Source organism: Suncus etruscus, chromosome 2, assembly GCF_024139225.1.
Source record: "Suncus etruscus isolate mSunEtr1 chromosome 2, mSunEtr1.pri.cur, whole genome shotgun sequence".
NCBI lineage: Eukaryota > Metazoa > Chordata > Mammalia > Eulipotyphla > Soricidae > Suncus > Suncus etruscus.
In genome coordinates this window covers 2,509,593-2,528,058 of record NC_064849.1, presented here as the reverse complement: position 1 = coordinate 2,528,058, position 18,466 = coordinate 2,509,593, and the positions used below count along the sequence as shown (strand labels likewise).

Genomic DNA, 18,466 nt, shown 5'->3' with positions numbered 1-18,466 from the left:
TCCAAAGGTCAGAGCCGGTTGTGGTCACACCTGGCATCTGAGGTTCTCTGCTGCGGCCAGTCAGCTGGGGGTGGGCGGGCCCAGCTCCTAGCTGGGAGGGCAGATGAAGGGCCCAATGGGAAGGATGTGCTGTGCCACCTCAGCAGTGAGGTGCTGATGGCCCCATGACACCCCCACTCCCCCCCAACTTTCCACGACGTTGACACAGGCAAAGGTTCACTCGAAATTTCCCAAAGCTCCTGTATTTCCCAAGGTTTGGGGCTCAGGTCTGCAGCTGCCCGGTCGGTTCCGGTCCATTCCAGTGTCCTTGCCCGGTCGGTTCCGGTCCATTCCAGTGTCCTTGCCCGGTCGGTTCCGGTCCATTCCAGTGTCCTCTACAAGTTGGGCCCTGGGGTGGCCCCTCACAAGCGGTCCCTGTCGGGCCCCACAGGCCTAGGTGCTGGTGCCAAGACTGTCCTTTCTGTGGGGCTGCCAGGGTCCAAGGTGAGGCTTAGGGCTATGCCGGGGCCTGCACCCCACTCCCCGGCCCCCCAATTCCTGCCCTGCCCGGTACCTGGTGATCCTGCCTGGGGGCCACACTAGGCTTCTGAGCCAAGGGTGGCTTCCTAGAGGCAGCTGTGCGTGGGGCGGCGCTGGGCCGGCTGTGATCCTCCTCCTGCGGTCCCACGGCCCCAGCCAGCACGTAGTGCTGCTTACGGAGCTCTCCCAGCTTCATGCGCTCGGCCTCCAGCGTCTGCTCCAACTCCAGAACCCGCACCTGCGGCCCCAAGGCCCCAAGGCTCACTCAGCACAGTCCGTTCAGCCCAGCTCCTGGGGCAGCCCCTGGATGGAACTCCCCCACCCTCAGGTGTCAGGTGACTCCCTCCGATGCCTGCACTCACCTGTGTCTCCATCTCCTGCTTCTTGAGCTTGATGAGGGACAGGCCTGAGAAGTCCATGGTGTCTGGCCGGAGGGAGGGAGGGAGAGTGGGTGCGTGTACAAGTGTGTGACTGCACCCCACCAACTCCCCCCAGCCCTGGGCTCACCTCTTTCCTCAATCTGCTCGCGGCCCGACTTGGTAGAGGCAACCACGGCCGCAGCACGCTCGTTAACGGCTCGAGAGCACTCCTGCAGCCGGCCCAGGTGGGCGCTGTGCTTGTCCGCCTTCACCTGTAGAGCGGTGTTTGTGTATTTGTGTGTGTGTGTGTCTGTCAGTCTGTTTCTGTCTGGGCCCAACCACAGCAGGCGAGCAGCAGGCCACCCTCACCCACCTTGGAGGCGGCCACCAGCTGGGCCGTGCTGGCCGCGATCTCATGTGAGCAGACGATCAGCTCCTCGTACTTGCCCGTGTGCAGCACCACCTTGTCTGCAGACTCCCTGCGGACGGGCCAGCCAGGCCTGGGTCTCGTGCCCGCCCGGGGCCCCCCACCTTTCCCCACCCCGGGTATCCCCCACCCGGGGCACATACACCAGCTGTGACGCTCCCCAGCCCACGGCCTTGGCGGCCGAAATGAGCCCTTCGGTCCATCTGGAGTTTTTGGCGTAAAATTCCTGCTGCGTGGCTGCCCCCTAGCGACGACAGGAGGGCAGGGCGGCTGCTCAATTGTGGGCTGTCCTGGGGTTGTGGGTGTGTGTGTGTGTGGGTGGGTGGGGGATCTTGGGGGTGGTGGTGGGGAGTTCAGCTCTGCCCCATTGAGGGCCGGTGTCTGTGTATGCAGTGGGTCAGGGCTGGGGCTGCCACTCCCTCAGGGGTCACTCCCTCCCAGTGGTCAGCAGTCAGTGGGCGGCTCACCCGGCCGCTCTCCACGATCTCCTTCTGCAGGCTGGTGGATGTCGTCACCAGGAGCCGGATGGCCTGCCACGATCCAGTCACAAGTCACCCTCAGGCCCCCGACACCCACCCGCCCACTCATGGGGTGCCGTGCCCCAACTCACCTTCATCAGGTCTGTGCAGGAGTTGAGGATCCTGAGGGAGGACAGTGGGGTCAGAGGGCCCTTCCCAGAGACGGGGGCATGGGCACCCCACGTTGGGGCGGGAGCAGGCTCACCTCTCATTCACCTCCAGCTTCAGGCCGGAGCTGGCATGGCGGGCCTGGTCCATCATGTCCTATAGCCAAGGGGAGTGTGAGGGCCGCATGCCAGGACAGGGTCACTGGGTGGGCCCAGAACCCACTGCGGCACTGTGCCTAGCTGCCCCGCCTTGTCCTCACCTCGATCCTGCGAACAGCATCCTCGATGGCCGCAGAAGTGGCAGCCATCTCCTTGTCCACCACGGCCCCCAGCTCCTCCTGCCCCACGTCCAAGCTCTTGGGCTTCAGCTCCTGTGAGAGGAGGACATGGAGTCAGAGGGGAGGGCCTGGAGATCAGAGAGGAAGACTTGAGGGTCAGGGGAGAGGGCCTGGAGGTCAGAGGGAAGGACTCAAGGGTCAGGGGGGAGGAATTGAGGGTCAGAGTGGAGGACCCAGAGATCAGAGGGGATGACTCGAGGGTCAGAGGGGAGGACTGAGAGTCAGAATGGAGGATCCAGAGGTCAGGGGGAAGGACTCGAGGGTGAGGGAGGGAGGTTTTGAGGGTCATTAGGGAAGACTCAAAGGTCAACGGGGTTCGGGGCCTGGGAGAGAGATTGGGGATACGTTTCACACAGGGGCACACGGAAGTCAGTCCATGTCCATCTACCTGGCCCAGCTGGAGGAGGCCCTGCAGTGGGGCCCGCACCAGGCTGGGCTCTGCCCCCAGCAGCGCCTGCCGGTCCTGCAGCTGCCGCGTGAGCTCCAGTGCCCGAGCCCCGCATTCCCTGCATGTGTCCATCAGGCCTGCAGCGGAAGGGGAGAGAATAGGGCATAGAAAGGGGGTTCACAGTCTCCTTCCTGCCAGGGCCTGGGCGGGCAAGTACCACCCCACTCCCGCCAGCAGAGGGTGCGGCTTACGGTCAGCGGGGTCAGTGGGGGCCAGGTGTGCGGTGGCACTGCCGTTGATGATGGCATCCGCAGCCAGGTGGGAGAACTGGGCGAGGGCGGCCACCAGGGCGGAGGCATCTGCGGAGACACCAGGGAGGGCTCAGCAGCTATGGGCCTGGCCGAGGGGGCTCACCTACCAATGGCCTCTGCATTGGCGGCCACTGCACTGAGGCCCAGCCTGAGCCTGGAACCTCCCTGGGCCCTGGGTGGTGGACCCTCACCTGTCGGCGAGTCCCGGTACCTGGCATGACCCCTCTCCAGGCCACTCACGGCGTCCAGTGCTGCCTGGGCCCGGCTCACCAGGTAATCTGTGGAAGGGCCAGTGTGAGAGGCTGCCCAGCCTCGCCTTGCCCGGTCACGCAGCCCCAGAGTAGAGCCTACCTGGTGGGCTGGTGCAGCGCAGGTGCAGGGGGTCGTCCAGCTTGTCCACCGCATCCTGCAGAATGCGTTCGGCCTCTGCCGCCGTTTCCCGCAGCACCGCGAACTGCTCGTCCAGAAGCCGCTGCTGCAGGCTCCTCTCCTGGGTCTCCTGCATAAGGAGATGCTAGGGACAGCCCGGGAGACGAATGCGGAGGGCCTGGGGGTCCAGGATGCAAGAGCCGCCTAGGTGGTACTGACCCACAGGGGCAGAGCAAGCGGGGCGAGGCTGGGCTGGGAGCTATGTGCAGGGCTCAGGTTTGGGGATGTTATTTTTGAGGGGGCTGGGTCACACCCGGCAGTGCTCAGGGGTTACTCCTGGCTCTGCACTCAGAAGTCACTCCTAGATGCCAGTATTCAAACCAGGGTCCATCCTGGGTAGGACACATGCCAGGCAAATGCCCTACCACTGTGTTATTGCTCCAGCTGCAGGGCTTGGGTTCTCGAGGTTCTGGGCAGGTGCAGTGGCTGGGGTGGGGGCGCCCTAGAGGGACTCTGAGCCCACCTTGTCGTCGAGCCGGCCCTGCAGCTCGTCCCGCTCCTGGCGGCTGCGCTGCTGCTCTCGGCTCAGCGCTTCCTCGGTCACAGAAACCCGGCTCTGCGCCTCCTCCAGTTGGGCCTCCCGCTGCCGCGCCTCGTGGTTCAGCGCCTCCTTCTCGGCACTCAGTGCCTCCACCCTCGAGCTCAGCTCCAAGCCGCTCTGCACGCAAGAGCACGGGGCCAGGGGCTGGGACCCCCTCGGCCCCGAACACCGGCACCAGCTGCACCTCTCTGAACCCGCCCGCTGCGTCTTACCTGCTCAGTGCGGGTCAGCGCTGCCTGCGCATGGGCCAACTCTCCGGCCTTGGCCTCCAGGGCCCGCTGCAGCTGCTGGAGCTGGTCACTCTGTTCCTCTAGCTGCGACAGGGGGCAGTGGTCAGGATGCGGGAAGCTGGGTTCGGGATGGGAGGTACATGGGGGCAGGGGGGCAGCTCACACACCTTCATCTCCGAGTCCCGTCGTGCCTGCTCCATCTGGAAGGCCAGCTGCTCCTTCACCCGAGCCACCTCCTCCTGGCTCTGTTGGGTCACCGTCAGCTGCTTGGCCGTGTCTGCGTTCTGGCAGGAGGGAGGACAGCTCAGCAGCTGTTGGGGCGACCTGTCCGCCTGTCTGGCCCATGCACCCCTTGGCCCTACTCCTTGTCCACAGGCGCCTCCCGTCCACCCCAGGCACCTTCCGGAGCAGCTCCGCGTGCACCCGGACCAGCTCATTGTGCTTCTCCTTCAGCCGTGTGTAGCGTACCTCGGTGGTGCTGGCCCTCTCTGCAGGGAGCAGGTGTGAGCCCCTGTGCGGGGCAGGGTGTCCCCTACCACCATCCCCTTGATTCTCCGTGTCCCCACGCACTCTCGGCCTCCTCCAGCAGACCCTGATGCCGAGCACCCTCCTGCTGTGCGGCCCGAAGCTGCTCGTTGTCCACCAGAGCCTTCTGCTTTTGCTTCCGCTGCTCCTCCAGCTCGGCCTCCAGCGTGTTTATCTGCGCCTTCAGCTGCCCGATGTACCGCTGGGCCTGTGGGAAGCCAGTATGGGTGACCCCCCCCCCCACCACCCGCGGCCACTCTCTATGCCCCACTCTCCCACCCGCCCCCTGACCTATGCTCCCAGCTCTTTGCACACCTCTAGCTTGATCTTGTCCAGTTCGGCCCTTAGCGTCTCCACCTCCCTTTTCAGGGCCTCGATCTGGAAGTCTCTGGGGGGCCACAGGAAAGGCGAGGTTCAGGGTCAGACCCACAGGCCCCAGAGGCCAAGGGGAGTTGCTCTCAGGGTCTCAGGGCCGTTCTGGCTTCCCCACTCACCTGTCATCTTTCACGGAGCCGTTGGAGGGTCCAAAAGTCTGTTCAAAGAGGTCTGCCACCACCTGCCCCAGAGCAAGGTAAGATGGGACCCAGCCAGATGGGGGGTCCCAGGACCCGCCCCCCCACCCCGAGGGTCCTCACCGGAGTCTCCTGAGCTGGGGGCCCTGAGCTGATCTCAATGAGGTTCTCGGGCTCCTCATCCTCGGGGACCTCTTCAGGGACCACCACCACCGGCTTGATGTGCTCGGCCAATGCCGAGGCCCGCAGGAAGTTGGGGGGTGACTGGGGGGACAGGAAGTAGGAATTGCGGGCGGCCTATTGAGGCAGGGGCCGGGCCATGGGATTGTTATGGGGCACAGGGCTGGGCAGTACCTCGGGCAGCCGCGGGATCTGAATGAGCCGCTTAAAGTAGATCATGTCAGCCGCCCGTCGGAAGAAGTTCCTGAGACTGTGGGGCAACGGTCTTGGAGGGGCAGCATCGGGCGCGGCCCACCCCCATCCCCTCATGTTCCTGTACCTCACAGACTCCCACATCACAGCTCCTTCCCCCAGTACCTGTGGAACTGTTCATGGAAACGGTCCCGGTGGCCCTGCAGAGTGTCAGCTGGGAGGCCTAGGACGGAGGGGGGGTTTGGGAGCGACCAGGTGAGGCCCCCATGGTCCAGTCTATGTTATTGAGACCCCCCCAGACCCTAGAAACCAGCACAGACTGGGACCCCTTGCAGCTTGGCCTGCCCCCACTCCAACCCCCAGAAGGCTTTGATGAAACAATGGGGCCCAATTCCCCAGACAGGAGAATGGCTTAGGGCAGCTTCGGCTTACAGCTAGGGCTGGGGTGAGGGCACGTGGGTTCCTCAGATCTGATGTCAGCATTCAGAGCAGGGGCAGGCCAAGGACTGCCACCCTCACCCAGGTAAGAGGTGACCAAGCAGAGCTGACCAAGGCCACATGGGAGCACCCCGCATGCGAGCACTCACAGGAGTGCAGCTTGAAGAGCAGCTTGACTGTGTAGTGGTAGAGGGGGCTGCAGTCCTGGATCACTTGGATGAGGGGCGCCAGCCGGCACTGGCCCGACGACATCTGGGAGGCGGCGATGGCCGTGTTCAGCTGCCGGAAGACTGGCAGGGAGGGGGGCACGGCCTCAGAACAGGAGGGCACGGCGAGCAAGTGTGCAGGGTCCAAGGACCCGGGCATACCTCACGTAGGGCAGTCGGGGTCACACTTCACCACACACAGAAGAGATACGGGCCATGCTCGCCATGACTGGCCCTCACCTCACCGGGAATTGTGTCTTGGCCCTTTTATTTTGGGGTCACACCTGGCCGTGCTCAGGGGTTCCTCCTGGCTCTGTGCTCAAGAACCACTCCTGGCAGGCTCAGGGGTCCCTACGGGACTCTGGGGATCGAACCTGGGTCAGCCTCATGCAAGGGAAAGGTTCTCCCCACTCTGAGAAGGCCCCGGCCACTGATTATGCCACTTGAAGTCCCTTTTCTTTGTAAAAGTTCACACATACACAGTTGGAGGGGTGCTGAGGGGTGGAGCCAGAGCCTCACCCAAGTGGGCTGTGACTGAGCCAGGCCTCGGGCAAACCCTGGTCAAAAAATGTCCTGGTAAATGCTTTCTAGAGCTGTCTCTGGCTTTGTGGGCAAAGGCAGGAGCTGAGGCCACCTGGCACCTCCCTGCCAGCAGTCCCGCAGTCTCTCCTCTCTCCCGGGGCTCTGAGATGCCACCTGGGGTGCCCCTTCTTGGGGCCTTCTTGCTGGTCTCCACCCAGCGGACAGGAGATGTGTGCCCAACCCACCCCCCAGAATAGCCCAGCCTTGGGGGTCAGACACAGGTCCGAAATGGGCATCTTTTGGGTTTCCTTTTTTTTTTGATTTTTGGGTCACATCCAGCAGCACTCAGGGCTCTACGCTCAGAAATCGCTCTTGGCAGGCTTAGGGGACCATATAGGATGCTGGGATTTGAAGCATGCAAGGCAAATGCCCTACCTCCATGTTATCTCTCCGGCCCCATGGGTTTCCTTTATTTATTTATTTGGGGGGGTTCCTTTTAAAAGGCGTTTGTCATAGGGCCGGAGTGATAACAGCAGTAGGGCATTTGCCTTACATGCAGCCAGCCCAGGACAGACCTGGGTTCGATTCCGGCCATCCCATATGGTCCCCCCCCCCACCCGAGCCTACCAGGAGCGATTTCTGAGCACAGACCCTGGAGTAACCTATGAGTGCCACCACCAAGTGTGGCCCCCAAACCAAAAATAAATAAATAAAAGGCGTTTGTGAGGCCAGTGATAGCACAGTGGGTAGGGCATTGGCCTTGCACATGAACAACCTCAGCTTGATCTCTGGCATCCCATATGGTTCCCTGAGCCTGCCAGAAGTAATTTCTGAGAGCAAAGCATAGAGTTACTCCTGAGTGCTGCTAGGTGTGGCCCCAAAACCAAAAAAAAAAAAAAAAAAAGAAAACCAAAAAAAAACCCCAAAAGAGTGTTTTTCCTCTGCCCACCCACTGCTCTACCCAGTAAAGCAATCTGTCTACCCAGGAGAAACAATCACCTGTGGGCCGAAGGGGAACCCATTGGCTGGGGTCCCAGCCTCCTGGGGCTTTGCAGGGCGGGGTAGGGGTGCAGAATGGGCAGGGCAAGGACCCCAGGGGGTGCTCACCTGCCTCAGAGAGCTGCAGCTCGGCGTCCAGGTAGTCAAACATCTCCACAGTGAGCTGGAAACTGAGACAAGGCAGTACTGGGGAGGGGCCAGGGCACTTCATGGGGGTCAGACACCCCATGTGTGGGGAGGGGGGGGTACTGTGGGGAGCCCTGGGTCACTCACATGTTATTGACATCTGTGCCTGCTGCCTTCTCCAGCACCTCATCCGTCACCTCCAGGCCTGCAGGAAACTGGGGGTGCTGCAGAGAGGACACCCCATGTTGGCTCCAGCAGGAGGGGCAACAGGGACCAAACATGCAGGGGGTAGCCCCCAAACCCAAAGGCACCATTGGCCATGGAAAGGGGAAACCCTGCCCACCCAGGGTAGAGCCGTGTCGGGACACCAGAGTGTGGACGGGCCTCTCCTGGGACCCACCTTGGCGTGGAAGGAGATCTTGGTGAGCAGGAGTTTGGTGTAGACGCTCACCAGCTGCCCATAACGGTCATGTAGATGAGCCTGCAGAGAGAAAGCACCCCAGGGTTCTGTGGGGCACAAGCAGCCATACCACCACCCCACACATTGTAGCCATTTGCTGGGCCCCTGGCACTTGGTCCTGCCCAGCATAGGCCACAGGCTGGGCCTCAGATGCCCCATGGGCCTCACCCTCCTGCCACACATGAAACTGGAGTCAGGGGTCCAGGGACCCTGGCAGGCTCAGGACCTGGCTGCAAACAAGGATCTTCCAGGAACTAAAAAATGGCCCAAACCTTGGGGCCAGAGCAATAGCACAGTGGTAAGGCATTTGCCTTGCACGTGGCTGACCTAGGACGGACCTGGGTTTTGATCCTCGGCACCCCCAAGCAAGGAGCGATTTCTGAGCACAGCGCCAGGATAAGCCCTGAGGTGTGGCCTAAACCCTCCCAAAAAAGGTCCAACCTAAAGATGCCAAAGCAGCTGAGAGGGGGGTTACCTGAGGGAACCCACACCCCTAACTGGTCCCTATCTCTCAATTCAGGGGACCTGGGGCTGACGAGGGGAGTCCCAGCCCGATCTGCCCCTGCACTCACCCACAAGTCCCCAATCTCCCGGACGTTGCTCCGATACCGCTGGCAGTCATGCAGCACCTGTGGGCACATGAAAGGTTTTAGAACCCAGGACCAGGTGCTGACTGGGAGGCCCCCACAGGATGCAGCGCCCTGGACGGTGAGACTCACATTGGGGTGCCCATCGCGGAGGACCTTGTGCAGGACATGGCAGAACTTCCAGCTGAGGACGGAGCTGCTGGGCAGCGGGAGGCCAATGGCATAGGCCCAGAAGGTGAAGGCGCCCTTCTCATGGTGTGTGCCCAGAATGATGCCTGCCGGGTCAAGGGTCAAGGCCAAGTGCGGGCAAGGGGGTGGGGGAGACAGAACCTGAGGGTCTCAGCTTGAGACCAGGAGACCAAGGGCCACCCAAAGAGCCAGGACAGAAGGGGCCGCAGGGTTGGGGTCCCCGAACCCCCGGAACACATAACACCAGGTGGGAGAGGCATGGGGCTGGAAGGATGCGGTTTTGGGGTACCCTGGCCCCCAGAGCAGAGTACGCTGGGAAGGGTGGGTGCAGAGTTGGGGTGTGGAGAGGGAGAGATGCAGAGTTGGGGTTCCCTGCTACCCCACAGGGCAGGATACGCCGGGCATGCTTCTCCTTCACGGGCCCTTCCTGCGTGTTGATGGCTTTGCTGATGCTGATGGCCTGATGGGGAAGAAGGTGGTGGTCAGGACCCAGGGGAGCCCCCCTCTGAGGCCTCTGCCCAAGCCACCCCCATGGTACCCTCGTCACTGAGGCACTGGGTGGGTTCCATGTGGGTGACAGAGTCTCTTACTCACCCCGGACAAGATCCATCTCTACCCTGACTCATTGCTTCCTACTCCAGGAAGCATTCAGGGAGTGACTGTCCCCAGGAGCTGCCCAAGCACTTCCAGTCCCTCCCAGACAACCCCACATCCCCGTTGCCCACCCTCAAGCTGGCCTGTGTCTCCTCTGAACAGGAATCACCTGACTTTGGGGACCACACCCAAGTGGGTCGGGAGGTGGGGGGACCCTGCCTGGCACAGGTAGAAAGGGTAACCCCCCACATGGTGCCCACGGCAGCCCCTTCATGGGTCCAGGCCGGGGCGGAAGCCACCCCCTGCCCAGGGGAGGAGACATGGCTGGCGCAGCGCCCACAACCGGGCACTGGGCCTGGAGCTGCGGCTGCCAGCCAGGCGTCACCCTTCCCGCCTCCACTGCTGACACCTGAGCTGGCTCCGCCCCCTGCCAGCTGGCCATGCAGGTCCAGAAGATTCCAGGAAGAGCAGGGAAGCCCGGTGGATGCCCACGAGAGGGCACCCAAACCCGTACCCGTATCTCGCACCCACATTTCTGCACACACACACACACCAACCTGCTCCTGCACCCCGAAACCCACTGGGTGCCGGAGGACGCAGCCTGCAGACACCCACATTTGACCAGGGTCACCTTCCTGCAGCTGCCCCGGCCTGTGCCCGTATCCCTGGCAACCAAGTGCTCCCCTTAGGCCCAGCACCTGCCTGCCCAGCCTCCCCAGCCTGGAACACAGCCTCGTTGTCTGGGCAGCACAGATGTGCGGCCCAGGGCCAGGCTCACAGAGGGCATCTGTGGTGGTCCCGCCCTCACCCTCCACCAGCCTCAGCCCTTTGCAGGACGGCGGGCTCAGGGCCACTGGCGCTCCCAGAAGTAGGGGTGCTGGCCTCAAGGTGCCCCGGTGTGGAGGGTGTGCAGTCAGGGGCGGCGTCAACCATCAGTACTTCGGGTTCTGGCCACACAGTGCAGCCTGAGGCCATCGGAGGCAGCGCTCCCCACTTCTGGGCAGAAATGAGCATAACCAGGATATGGCTGCCAGTCTGGATTTTTTTGGGGGGGTTGGGTCATACCTGGCAGTGCTCAGGGGTTACTCCTGGCTCTGTGCTCAGAACTCACCCCTGGCAGGTTCGGGGACCATATGGAATGCCGGGATTTGAACCACCATCCTCCTGCATGCAAGGCAAATGCCCTACCGCTGTGTAATCTCTCAGGCCCTAGGTTTTTTGTTTTTTTTAGAGAGCCATACCCAGTGATGTTCAGGGCTTAATCCTGGCAGGGCTTGGGGGACCCTCTGGGATGCCAGGTGTCGAACCCAGCTTGCATCGTGCAAGGCAAATGCCCTCCCCGCTGTGCTCTTGCTCTGACCCCAGCTGCCATTTTGTCTTTTTTTGGTTGTTTTTTTTTTCCTTTGGCATTCAGGAGGTGGAAATTGGGCCTCACACATACAGTACCAGTGCTCAAGGGAGCCCTCAAGGCCCGGTTCTGTGGCAAAGGGGACTCTGCCCCCAGGGCCTTTGCAGCAGTCAGGGGTCGCCTCCCTCCTCAGTAGCCTCCTCCACCAGCACCACAGATCCCAGAGCATCAACTGGGGTGCAACAGCACCCCCAGACTAGCTTAGAGTGTACAGCAAGGCAGGAATGATACTCTGACACCACATAAACACACACATACGTGCCCCAACAGACACGCACACCCACACTCCTATTTGCTCACTCAACTAGCTCTCACTCAGGCCCTGCACTAACCGCAAGTTTTGCCCTCCTGGGCTCTGCACCACACCCAGGCCCTTCCCCTCTGTCCTCAGCTCTGGCCCCCCGGGGTACCTTCCCTTCCCATCCCACTGGGTCTGCCAGGTCCTCCCCTCACCGCCAACCCCACAGGCGGGCCCAGAGCTGGGCTGGCCCTCAGAGGCTAGTTCCTGGGTGAGCTAACAAGCGAACAAAAGCCCTTTTCACACACCAAGTGTTGGGCACATCCAGGCAGCGAGTGTCCGTCCCCAAGCGACGATTCAACCAGGAGGGCGGCTCAGCCCTCTTAGAGGGACTAGGCCTCGCCTGCCTGGCACACAGCGCTGGGCAGGAAGGCTTGCCCTTCAAGCCAGGGGGCGGGGGGCACCCAGCACAATTTTGTGGCTCGGACAGAGACTCTTTATTCAAAGGCCATCGCGGGCCCACACAGGGTCTCTGTGGGCCCCGAGGTGCTCACCGGCCAAGTGGCAGCGGCCACCCGGCAGACAGGAAGTCAGGGCAGCGACGGGTGGCCCTGCCCGCACCTCCTGCCAGCCCCTCAATGGCCCAGTGTTTCAGGACAGCGCTGTGCCACTTCCCTGTGGGGGCGCCCCCCTTAGCTGGGCCTGACCCAACCCTTGTGGGGCGGGCCCAGAGGAGGAGGAAGATGAGGTGGAAGAGGAGGAGGAAAAGGAGGAGGAGAAAGAGGAGGAGGAGAAGAGGAGGAGAAGGAAGAGGAGGAGGAGGAAGAGGAGGGGAAGATCTGCCCCATGCCGGGCCCAGCCCCTGCTGACGACACCCCAAACCTGTTGATCCCGCATGCCGGGACCTGAGTCACAGCCTGAGTTGGCGGCCCAAGGGCCAGCAAGGAGTGGACATTGGGCAAGAGGAAGGGCCGCCTCCATGTTGACACTCAACACCCCAGTCTGGGCTCAGCCACCCCATGTGGGCCCAGGTCTGGGCTCCTGGATGCCACACGCAGAAATGGTGCGGTTGGAGGCTGGCATACTTTTCTGGGACCCTTCTGGACTCAAACCCACGGGCATTTTGTGGCTGGTGCCTGTCCCAGCCCCAGGGGCTGATGTCACGCAGAGACACTCTCCTGGGGGCCTGGGCAGAGGCAGGGGGCAGTGGGCAGGACCCGGCGGATATCTGAGTCCATCCAGGTCCAAGGGGCACGGGGGAGACAGGCGTGGCCCCCCCCCATGCGACAGGCTGGCAGAGGCGCCAGGCGGCTGCAGGCGGGGGCGTCTCAGGTTCACCAGCTGGGGTGCCCTGGCCCCCTGCCAAGCAGGGCTGGCCCAGCTCCTGAGTTTCCACTTGGAGCAGCGGCCAGAACGTGCGGCTCGGGTGGACACACGCCACACATCAGGCCGCCCTCACCCCCAGACTTTTATTTCCCAGGGGATGAAGCCTGGAGCCCCGCAGGGTCTGGCTTCCTCATCCACGCATGCCACACTGTCCGGTGGGGGGATGACACAGACTTGTTTCATTTGGGGTCTGGTGAGCTGCGAGCGAGTCCTATGGGTCCCTCATTCCCCAACCCTCCACCATGCACATGAGAAGCCTGAGTCTCCCCAACCCCTGGGTGCAGGGAGTCGGCCCAGCACACAGTGTGGGGGCTCTGTGTACCTAAAGGCTGCACCTTGGCCAGGAATAAGCTGTTGGGGAGTAGGGTTGGGAGGGCCGGAGCGATAGCACAGTGGTAGGGCGTTTGCCTTGCACGTGGCCAACTGGGGAAGGACCCGGATTCGATTCCCGGCATCACATATGGTCCCTGGAGCCTGCCAGAAGCGATTTCTGAGCATAGAGCCAGGAATAACCCATGAGCACTGCTGGGTGTGGCCCCAAAACAAAAACAAACCAAAAGAGCTGGGAGTTCGGGGCAGGGTCCTCAGGAGGGGTACAACGCAGAAGTGACCACCTCACCAGCAGCTTCCATTTCCTCTGCATTTGTGAACCAGCAAAGTTGATTTCTCATGGTCAGTCAAGTGGTCCAGAAAGTACTTTGTGATGGGGAAGAGGTTCCCAGTGGAATGAAGAGATAGCTAAGAGCGGGTGACAAAATAGCCGGCCTGTGGTCCACGGCTCAGAAAGGTCCGGCAAAGGCCTTATCTAGCATCAACAATGACACTTTAAGGGGCCAGAGTGATGGCACAGCGGTAGGATGTTTGCGTTGCATGCAGCTGACCAAGACGGACCTGGGTTCGATCCTCAGACTCCCCTATGGTCCCCCGAGCCAGGAGCGATTTCTAAGCACATAGCCAGGAGGAAACCCCTGAGCATCACTGGGTGTGGCGCCCCCCTCAAAAAAAAGTGACACTTTAAGAGCATTCAGGGGGTAAGGACTGAGGCGACAGCACAGAGGGAGAGTGTTTACTTTGCAATTGAGCAACCCGGGTTCCATCCCCGGCATCCCATCGTACCACCAGGAATGACCCCGAGTGCAGAGTCACGAGTAGCACAAAAAACCAAAACCAAAACCACTGGTGCTCAGGGGTCACTCCCAGCAGTGCTGGAAAGGGGCCAGGCCTCCCAACAGTGGAGCAGTCAGTCCTTCCAGCCATTGTCCGTCCGGTTCTGCATATTTTTTGGCAGAAGCCTTTGGGGGTTACCCCTGGCTCTGAGCTCAGGGATACTCAGGAGATAAGGTGTTAGGGATCAATGCAAGCAGGTGCACGAACCCCAACTATCTCCCCAAGGCCTAAAGACCTGACACCCTGCAAGGGGGCGGACCGGCACACAAGGTCCCATTAAGCCAACTCTGCTCTTCAAAGAGTACTCGGTGGGTGTCCCAGACCTGAAGAAGTGGCCTCTAAACCATTGTCTACCTGCAGCTTCTCTCCACATCACACCCAGACACCCAAATTCCTGGGGCACCACCCCACACCCCGTAGACAGATGAGCCTGGAAGCGAGAGGTTGGAAAGGACCAAGGTGGAAGGACCAAGGCCTGGACTAACCCCCACATACACTCCTCTGAGTACTCCTCTGAGTACAGCTGCGAGTGATCCCCAGACTATAGGCTGAGCAGGGGTGCCCACCAATAAGAGTTCACACAGGGCGAGGCAGTGTGCCTCTCCAGACCCACAGCCTCCTCCCCTGATGAGTCTCCCCCAACAGGCCGGCCTGGGTTGGCCCAGCTAAAGGCCACCAGCTGAAGGTTATTTTCTTAAGGAGCACAGAAATGTCTTTGCAAGAGTGGGAGTTAGGGCGTCACTGGGGGCCTCCCAACAGCTCTGAACACCCCTGGCCTGCCAAAGCTGACTGGGAGCAGAGGGCAGCCCAGTGCAAGTGACCGGAAGCCACTCTGCCAACTGCACTTGAAAAAATGGAGCTTGGGGGCCAGAGCGATGATAGCACAGCAGTCAAGTGTTTGCCTTGCATGTGGCCAACCCAGGACGGACCCCAGTTTGATTCCTGGCACCCCATTTGGTCCCCGGAACTTGCTAGGAGTGATTTCTGAGCAGAGCCAGGAGTTACCCCTGAAGGCTGCTGGGTGTGACCCAAAAAACAAAACAAACAAAAAATGGGTCTTGGAGCCAGAGCGTTAGCACAGCTCTGGAGGACGTTTGCTTTGCACATGGCATCCTATTATAGAATTATGACCCCTGAACTTGCCAGAAGTGACCCCTACCAGGTTCGGCCCCAAAAACAAAAACAAAAACAAAACAAAACAAAAAAAAGAAAGGGAGCTTGGGAGCCAGAGAGACAGAACATTGGGGCAGGTGAATGTGGATGACTCGGGTTTGATCCCCCAGTACCCCGTCTGGCTGATTCCCTGAGCCCTCCAGGAGTGGTTCCCGAGCACAGATCCAGGAGTAAGCTCTACGCATCAATTGATTGCCAGATAGTTGTGGGCCTACCCACCCCAAATTTTTTAATATAAAGAGGATGGTAAGTCAGAAAGAACACTAGAGAATAGGACACACACAGGCTTTACACGAGATAGCCGGGTCTGATACCCTTTGCATGGTCTCCTGAGCACTGCTGGGGTGTGACCCCCCCCCAAAAAAAAAATTAAAGGGCTTACTACTAAAGGATGGCAAGGCATGAGGGGAAAAATAGCCCCTTTCAGGGCTCAGAGACCCTGATCTGGGAATGAATAAACACACAAAACAAAATGATCTCAGCTATGAGGGGCAGGAAGTAGGGCCCCCTTCCCCTTGACCGGGGCAGGGACTTTCCAAAACAAAGTGTGGCCTGTCATTTAAGCTGATGTCGAAGCATTTTTCTAACTCCCGACCCCGGGGACCCTGCAAGAAGGGAGGGGTGGGGGCTGGCAGGACCTCTGGGACAAAGCCAGCCTGGAGGGACTGTGCTGTGTGTCCAGACGCAAAGGGACAGACAAACCATTGCTGTGCCTTCTGACCCTTGCCGCTCGCTCACAGGGCCTGGCTTCATTCAGCTCACGAGGTATTTCTGGGACAGATCTAATGAAATATTAAGTAGGTGCAAAGCCTTTTTTTTTTTCCTTTGTTAATCTGTCTTTGCCATTTTAATTTCCAGGTCTAGTCTGGGACCCTAAGAGAGTAAGTTAAGCTTTTTTTTTCTCTAGAAAAAAAAATCTAGATCTTGCGCAGTGGTCCTCAAACTATGGCCCGCGGGCCACATACTGTATTTGTATCTGTTTTGTTTCTTCATTGCAAAATAAGATATATGCAGTGTGCCTAAGAATTCGTTCCTAAGTTTTGTTTTTACTATAGTCAGACCCTCCAATGGTCTGAGGGACAGTGAACTGGCCCCCTGTTGAAAAAGTTTGAGGACCCCTGAATTAGAGGAATAAAATATGTTAATCTAGATCTAGAAAATAGAAGTCTGTATACATTTCAGGTCTGGAATAAGATAAACCAAAGTAATAACAGGGATTTTTCTCTGCAGATGAAAATTTAAATGGTTTAACTTTTGTTATATGCTTCAATCTACTTCCTTATTTCCTAAAGTAATTGCATTTGCATAGGAAATGCTTTTGGGCCAGGTGCAAAGCCTTATTCCTACTTGCTCCACTATGTCGCTTCAAAGACCAACAATCACAGACAAGACAAGCTCGAATCCAGAAGCCAGTGCCCTGGCTTGGTGGAATCCTGCCGAGACTTGGGCATTAGCAAGTAATTCATCCTAAAGTAATTCAATGCCAGGGGAAAACAATCAGCAAAACCAAGGCACCTTGTTTGCCTGGCCAGTCACGAAAATAATGTCTGACATCAGAGATTCTTTCCCTTTGGCGCTGAAAACAGTCAGTCGCCCTTGATACACGACTAAAAAGTTGAGTTCAGGACTGGAGAGATAGGACAGCAGAGAGGGAGGGTGCTCAACACCCTCAGCCAGCCCAGGCTCGATCCCTGATCCCCAGCAACTTGTAAGGTCCTCTGAGGACCCCCAGGAGTAAATCCTGAATATAGAGTCGGGAGGCTGTAGTCCAAAACCCAAAAATGAAAAAGCCAGATCGATGAACTTGGCTTTTAATTGCATCATTTTTTGTGGCTGGAGCAATAGCACAGTGGGGTAAGGTCCCTGCTTAGCACAGGGCAACGGGACCCCAGGAACCCCAGGCAGTCTTTTGAGCACCCCCAGAAGTGATCCCCGAGTGCAGAGCCCGGGAACAACCCCCTAAGCACCATCCATCAGGTGTGGCGGATAAAATAAGTAAAAGTCCCATCTGCTCTGGAAATCTCCTCCAGAGAACAGAGGAGGGGGAAAGAAAAAAACAAATAAAAGCTCCAGAGGATGCCCAGATCCCCAGAACCCTACCAATGGCATTTCGCACCCCATCCCTCAGCGTTAATTAATTAAAAGACTTTAGATTAAATGCTATCAAGGTTTGGACAAGGGCGCATCAGTAGGACTTAAAAGTGGGGTCTGACTGGTTCCTAGCAAACCTGGGGAGTCCAGGGTTGGAATTTGGAGTTGGGTCTTCTTCATTTATTAAACCCGATCCCCAAGATCAGATTGGCACCCCAAAAAAGAAAAATAATATATATATTAAAAAATGTCCTCTTTTCGGAAAGAAATGTTGGGTATATTGGACGGAGCCTGACTTGAGACCCATGTCCATGCGGCCCGGTTCCGAAGGGGCAAGAAGAAACTTTTTAGTTGGGGTTTATTAAACCCGGCCCCCAAGATCAGAGTGGCACCCCAAATAAATATATATATTTTAAATTCCCTCCTTTGGAATGAAATGGGTCGTCGGAGATGTTGGACAGTTGGGTGGAGCCTGTTGAGACCCGCCCGTGTCCATGCGGCCCGGTTCCGAGGGGCCCAAGGAGGCCCTATTGCTGCTCCCCAAACCCGGTGCGTAAAGGCGCAGAGGGGGCTGCTCCCCAAACACCATGCGAGAGAGAAAGAGAAAGCAGAAGCGGGGCGCGGCCGCAGGTACGAGGCTCCCTTCCTTCCTTCCTTCCTTCCTTCCTGCCTTCCTGAGTGCCTGCCCGGCCGGCCCGGCCGCTGCCCTGACCCCGGGGCCGGGGAGGCACCTGCGGCCCCGAGGCGAGGCGAGGCGAGGCGAGGCGAGGCCCAGCTCGCGCGCAGCTTCCTCCCGGCGCACCTGGCCGGGCCTGGCCGCGGTCCGCGCCGCCGGGCGGGCGGGCAGGGCGACCCCGCGCCCCCCGCGCGCCCCACTCGCCTGCGTCTTGTCGAACTGCTCGCGCTCGGCCTCCAGGCTGTGGCCCGGCCTGCGGCTCAGCACCCGCGCCGGCACGCTCTTGATGCTGTTCATCCTGCGCGCCGCCCGCCGCCGCCGAGCCGAGCCGAGCCGAGCCCGGCACCCCGAGGCCCCGCCGCCGCCGCCGCCGCCCGGGGGCGTGGCTTGCCCTCGCTACGCCTACCAGGGGAGGAGCCTCGCCGCCCCACGCCCTTGTATGGTGCGTGTGGGGCGGAGTCTCTTAAGGTCACGTCCCATATCAGGGAGGAGTCTGCTCTCGCCACGCCCATAAGCGAGGGGAGGCTTCTGTAGCCCCTCCCCGCAGGGGCCGGGCCTGGCGTCGCTCCGCCCCCTCCGGGAAATGGACGATTCGCTAGGGGCGTGGCCTGCGGCGGGAATGGAATCGCG

General features: G+C 59.9%; 1 protein-coding gene across 2 annotated transcripts; it reads right to left on the bottom strand.

The window, feature by feature from the left end:
- Nucleotides 1-341: 341 nt before the first annotated feature.
- Nucleotides 342-18,199, bottom strand: HIP1R (huntingtin interacting protein 1 related). 2 transcript variants are annotated; one of them, XM_049769184.1, is made up of 32 exons: nucleotides 18,041-18,199; nucleotides 9,500-9,563; nucleotides 9,047-9,189; nucleotides 8,900-8,956; nucleotides 8,268-8,348; nucleotides 8,015-8,091; nucleotides 7,850-7,911; nucleotides 6,164-6,304; nucleotides 5,742-5,799; nucleotides 5,559-5,634; nucleotides 5,328-5,468; nucleotides 5,187-5,248; nucleotides 5,008-5,080; nucleotides 4,738-4,900; nucleotides 4,567-4,655; nucleotides 4,335-4,451; nucleotides 4,150-4,251; nucleotides 3,860-4,054; nucleotides 3,319-3,466; nucleotides 3,159-3,245; nucleotides 2,908-3,015; nucleotides 2,657-2,793; nucleotides 2,191-2,301; nucleotides 2,029-2,087; nucleotides 1,916-1,946; nucleotides 1,773-1,835; nucleotides 1,449-1,549; nucleotides 1,252-1,357; nucleotides 1,027-1,150; nucleotides 882-943; nucleotides 554-757; nucleotides 342-468 (listed from the first exon to the last, which is right to left on the bottom strand). In XM_049769184.1, the coding sequence occupies exons 1-32, from the start codon at nucleotides 18,131-18,133 to the stop codon at nucleotides 433-435; spliced, it is 3,171 nt and encodes a 1,056-aa protein (XP_049625141.1). In that variant the 5' UTR covers nucleotides 18,134-18,199; the 3' UTR covers nucleotides 342-432. The 2 variants fall into 2 exon arrangements, 1 of the variants encoding a protein (XP_049625141.1); XR_007492889.1 differs by lacking the exons at nucleotides 342-468; nucleotides 554-757; nucleotides 882-943; ... (2 more) ...; nucleotides 1,449-1,549; nucleotides 18,041-18,199 and adding exons at nucleotides 10,279-10,362; nucleotides 11,438-11,952 and having other exon boundaries at nucleotides 1,633-1,835; nucleotides 1,916-2,087.
- Nucleotides 18,200-18,466: the final 267 nt, after the last annotated feature.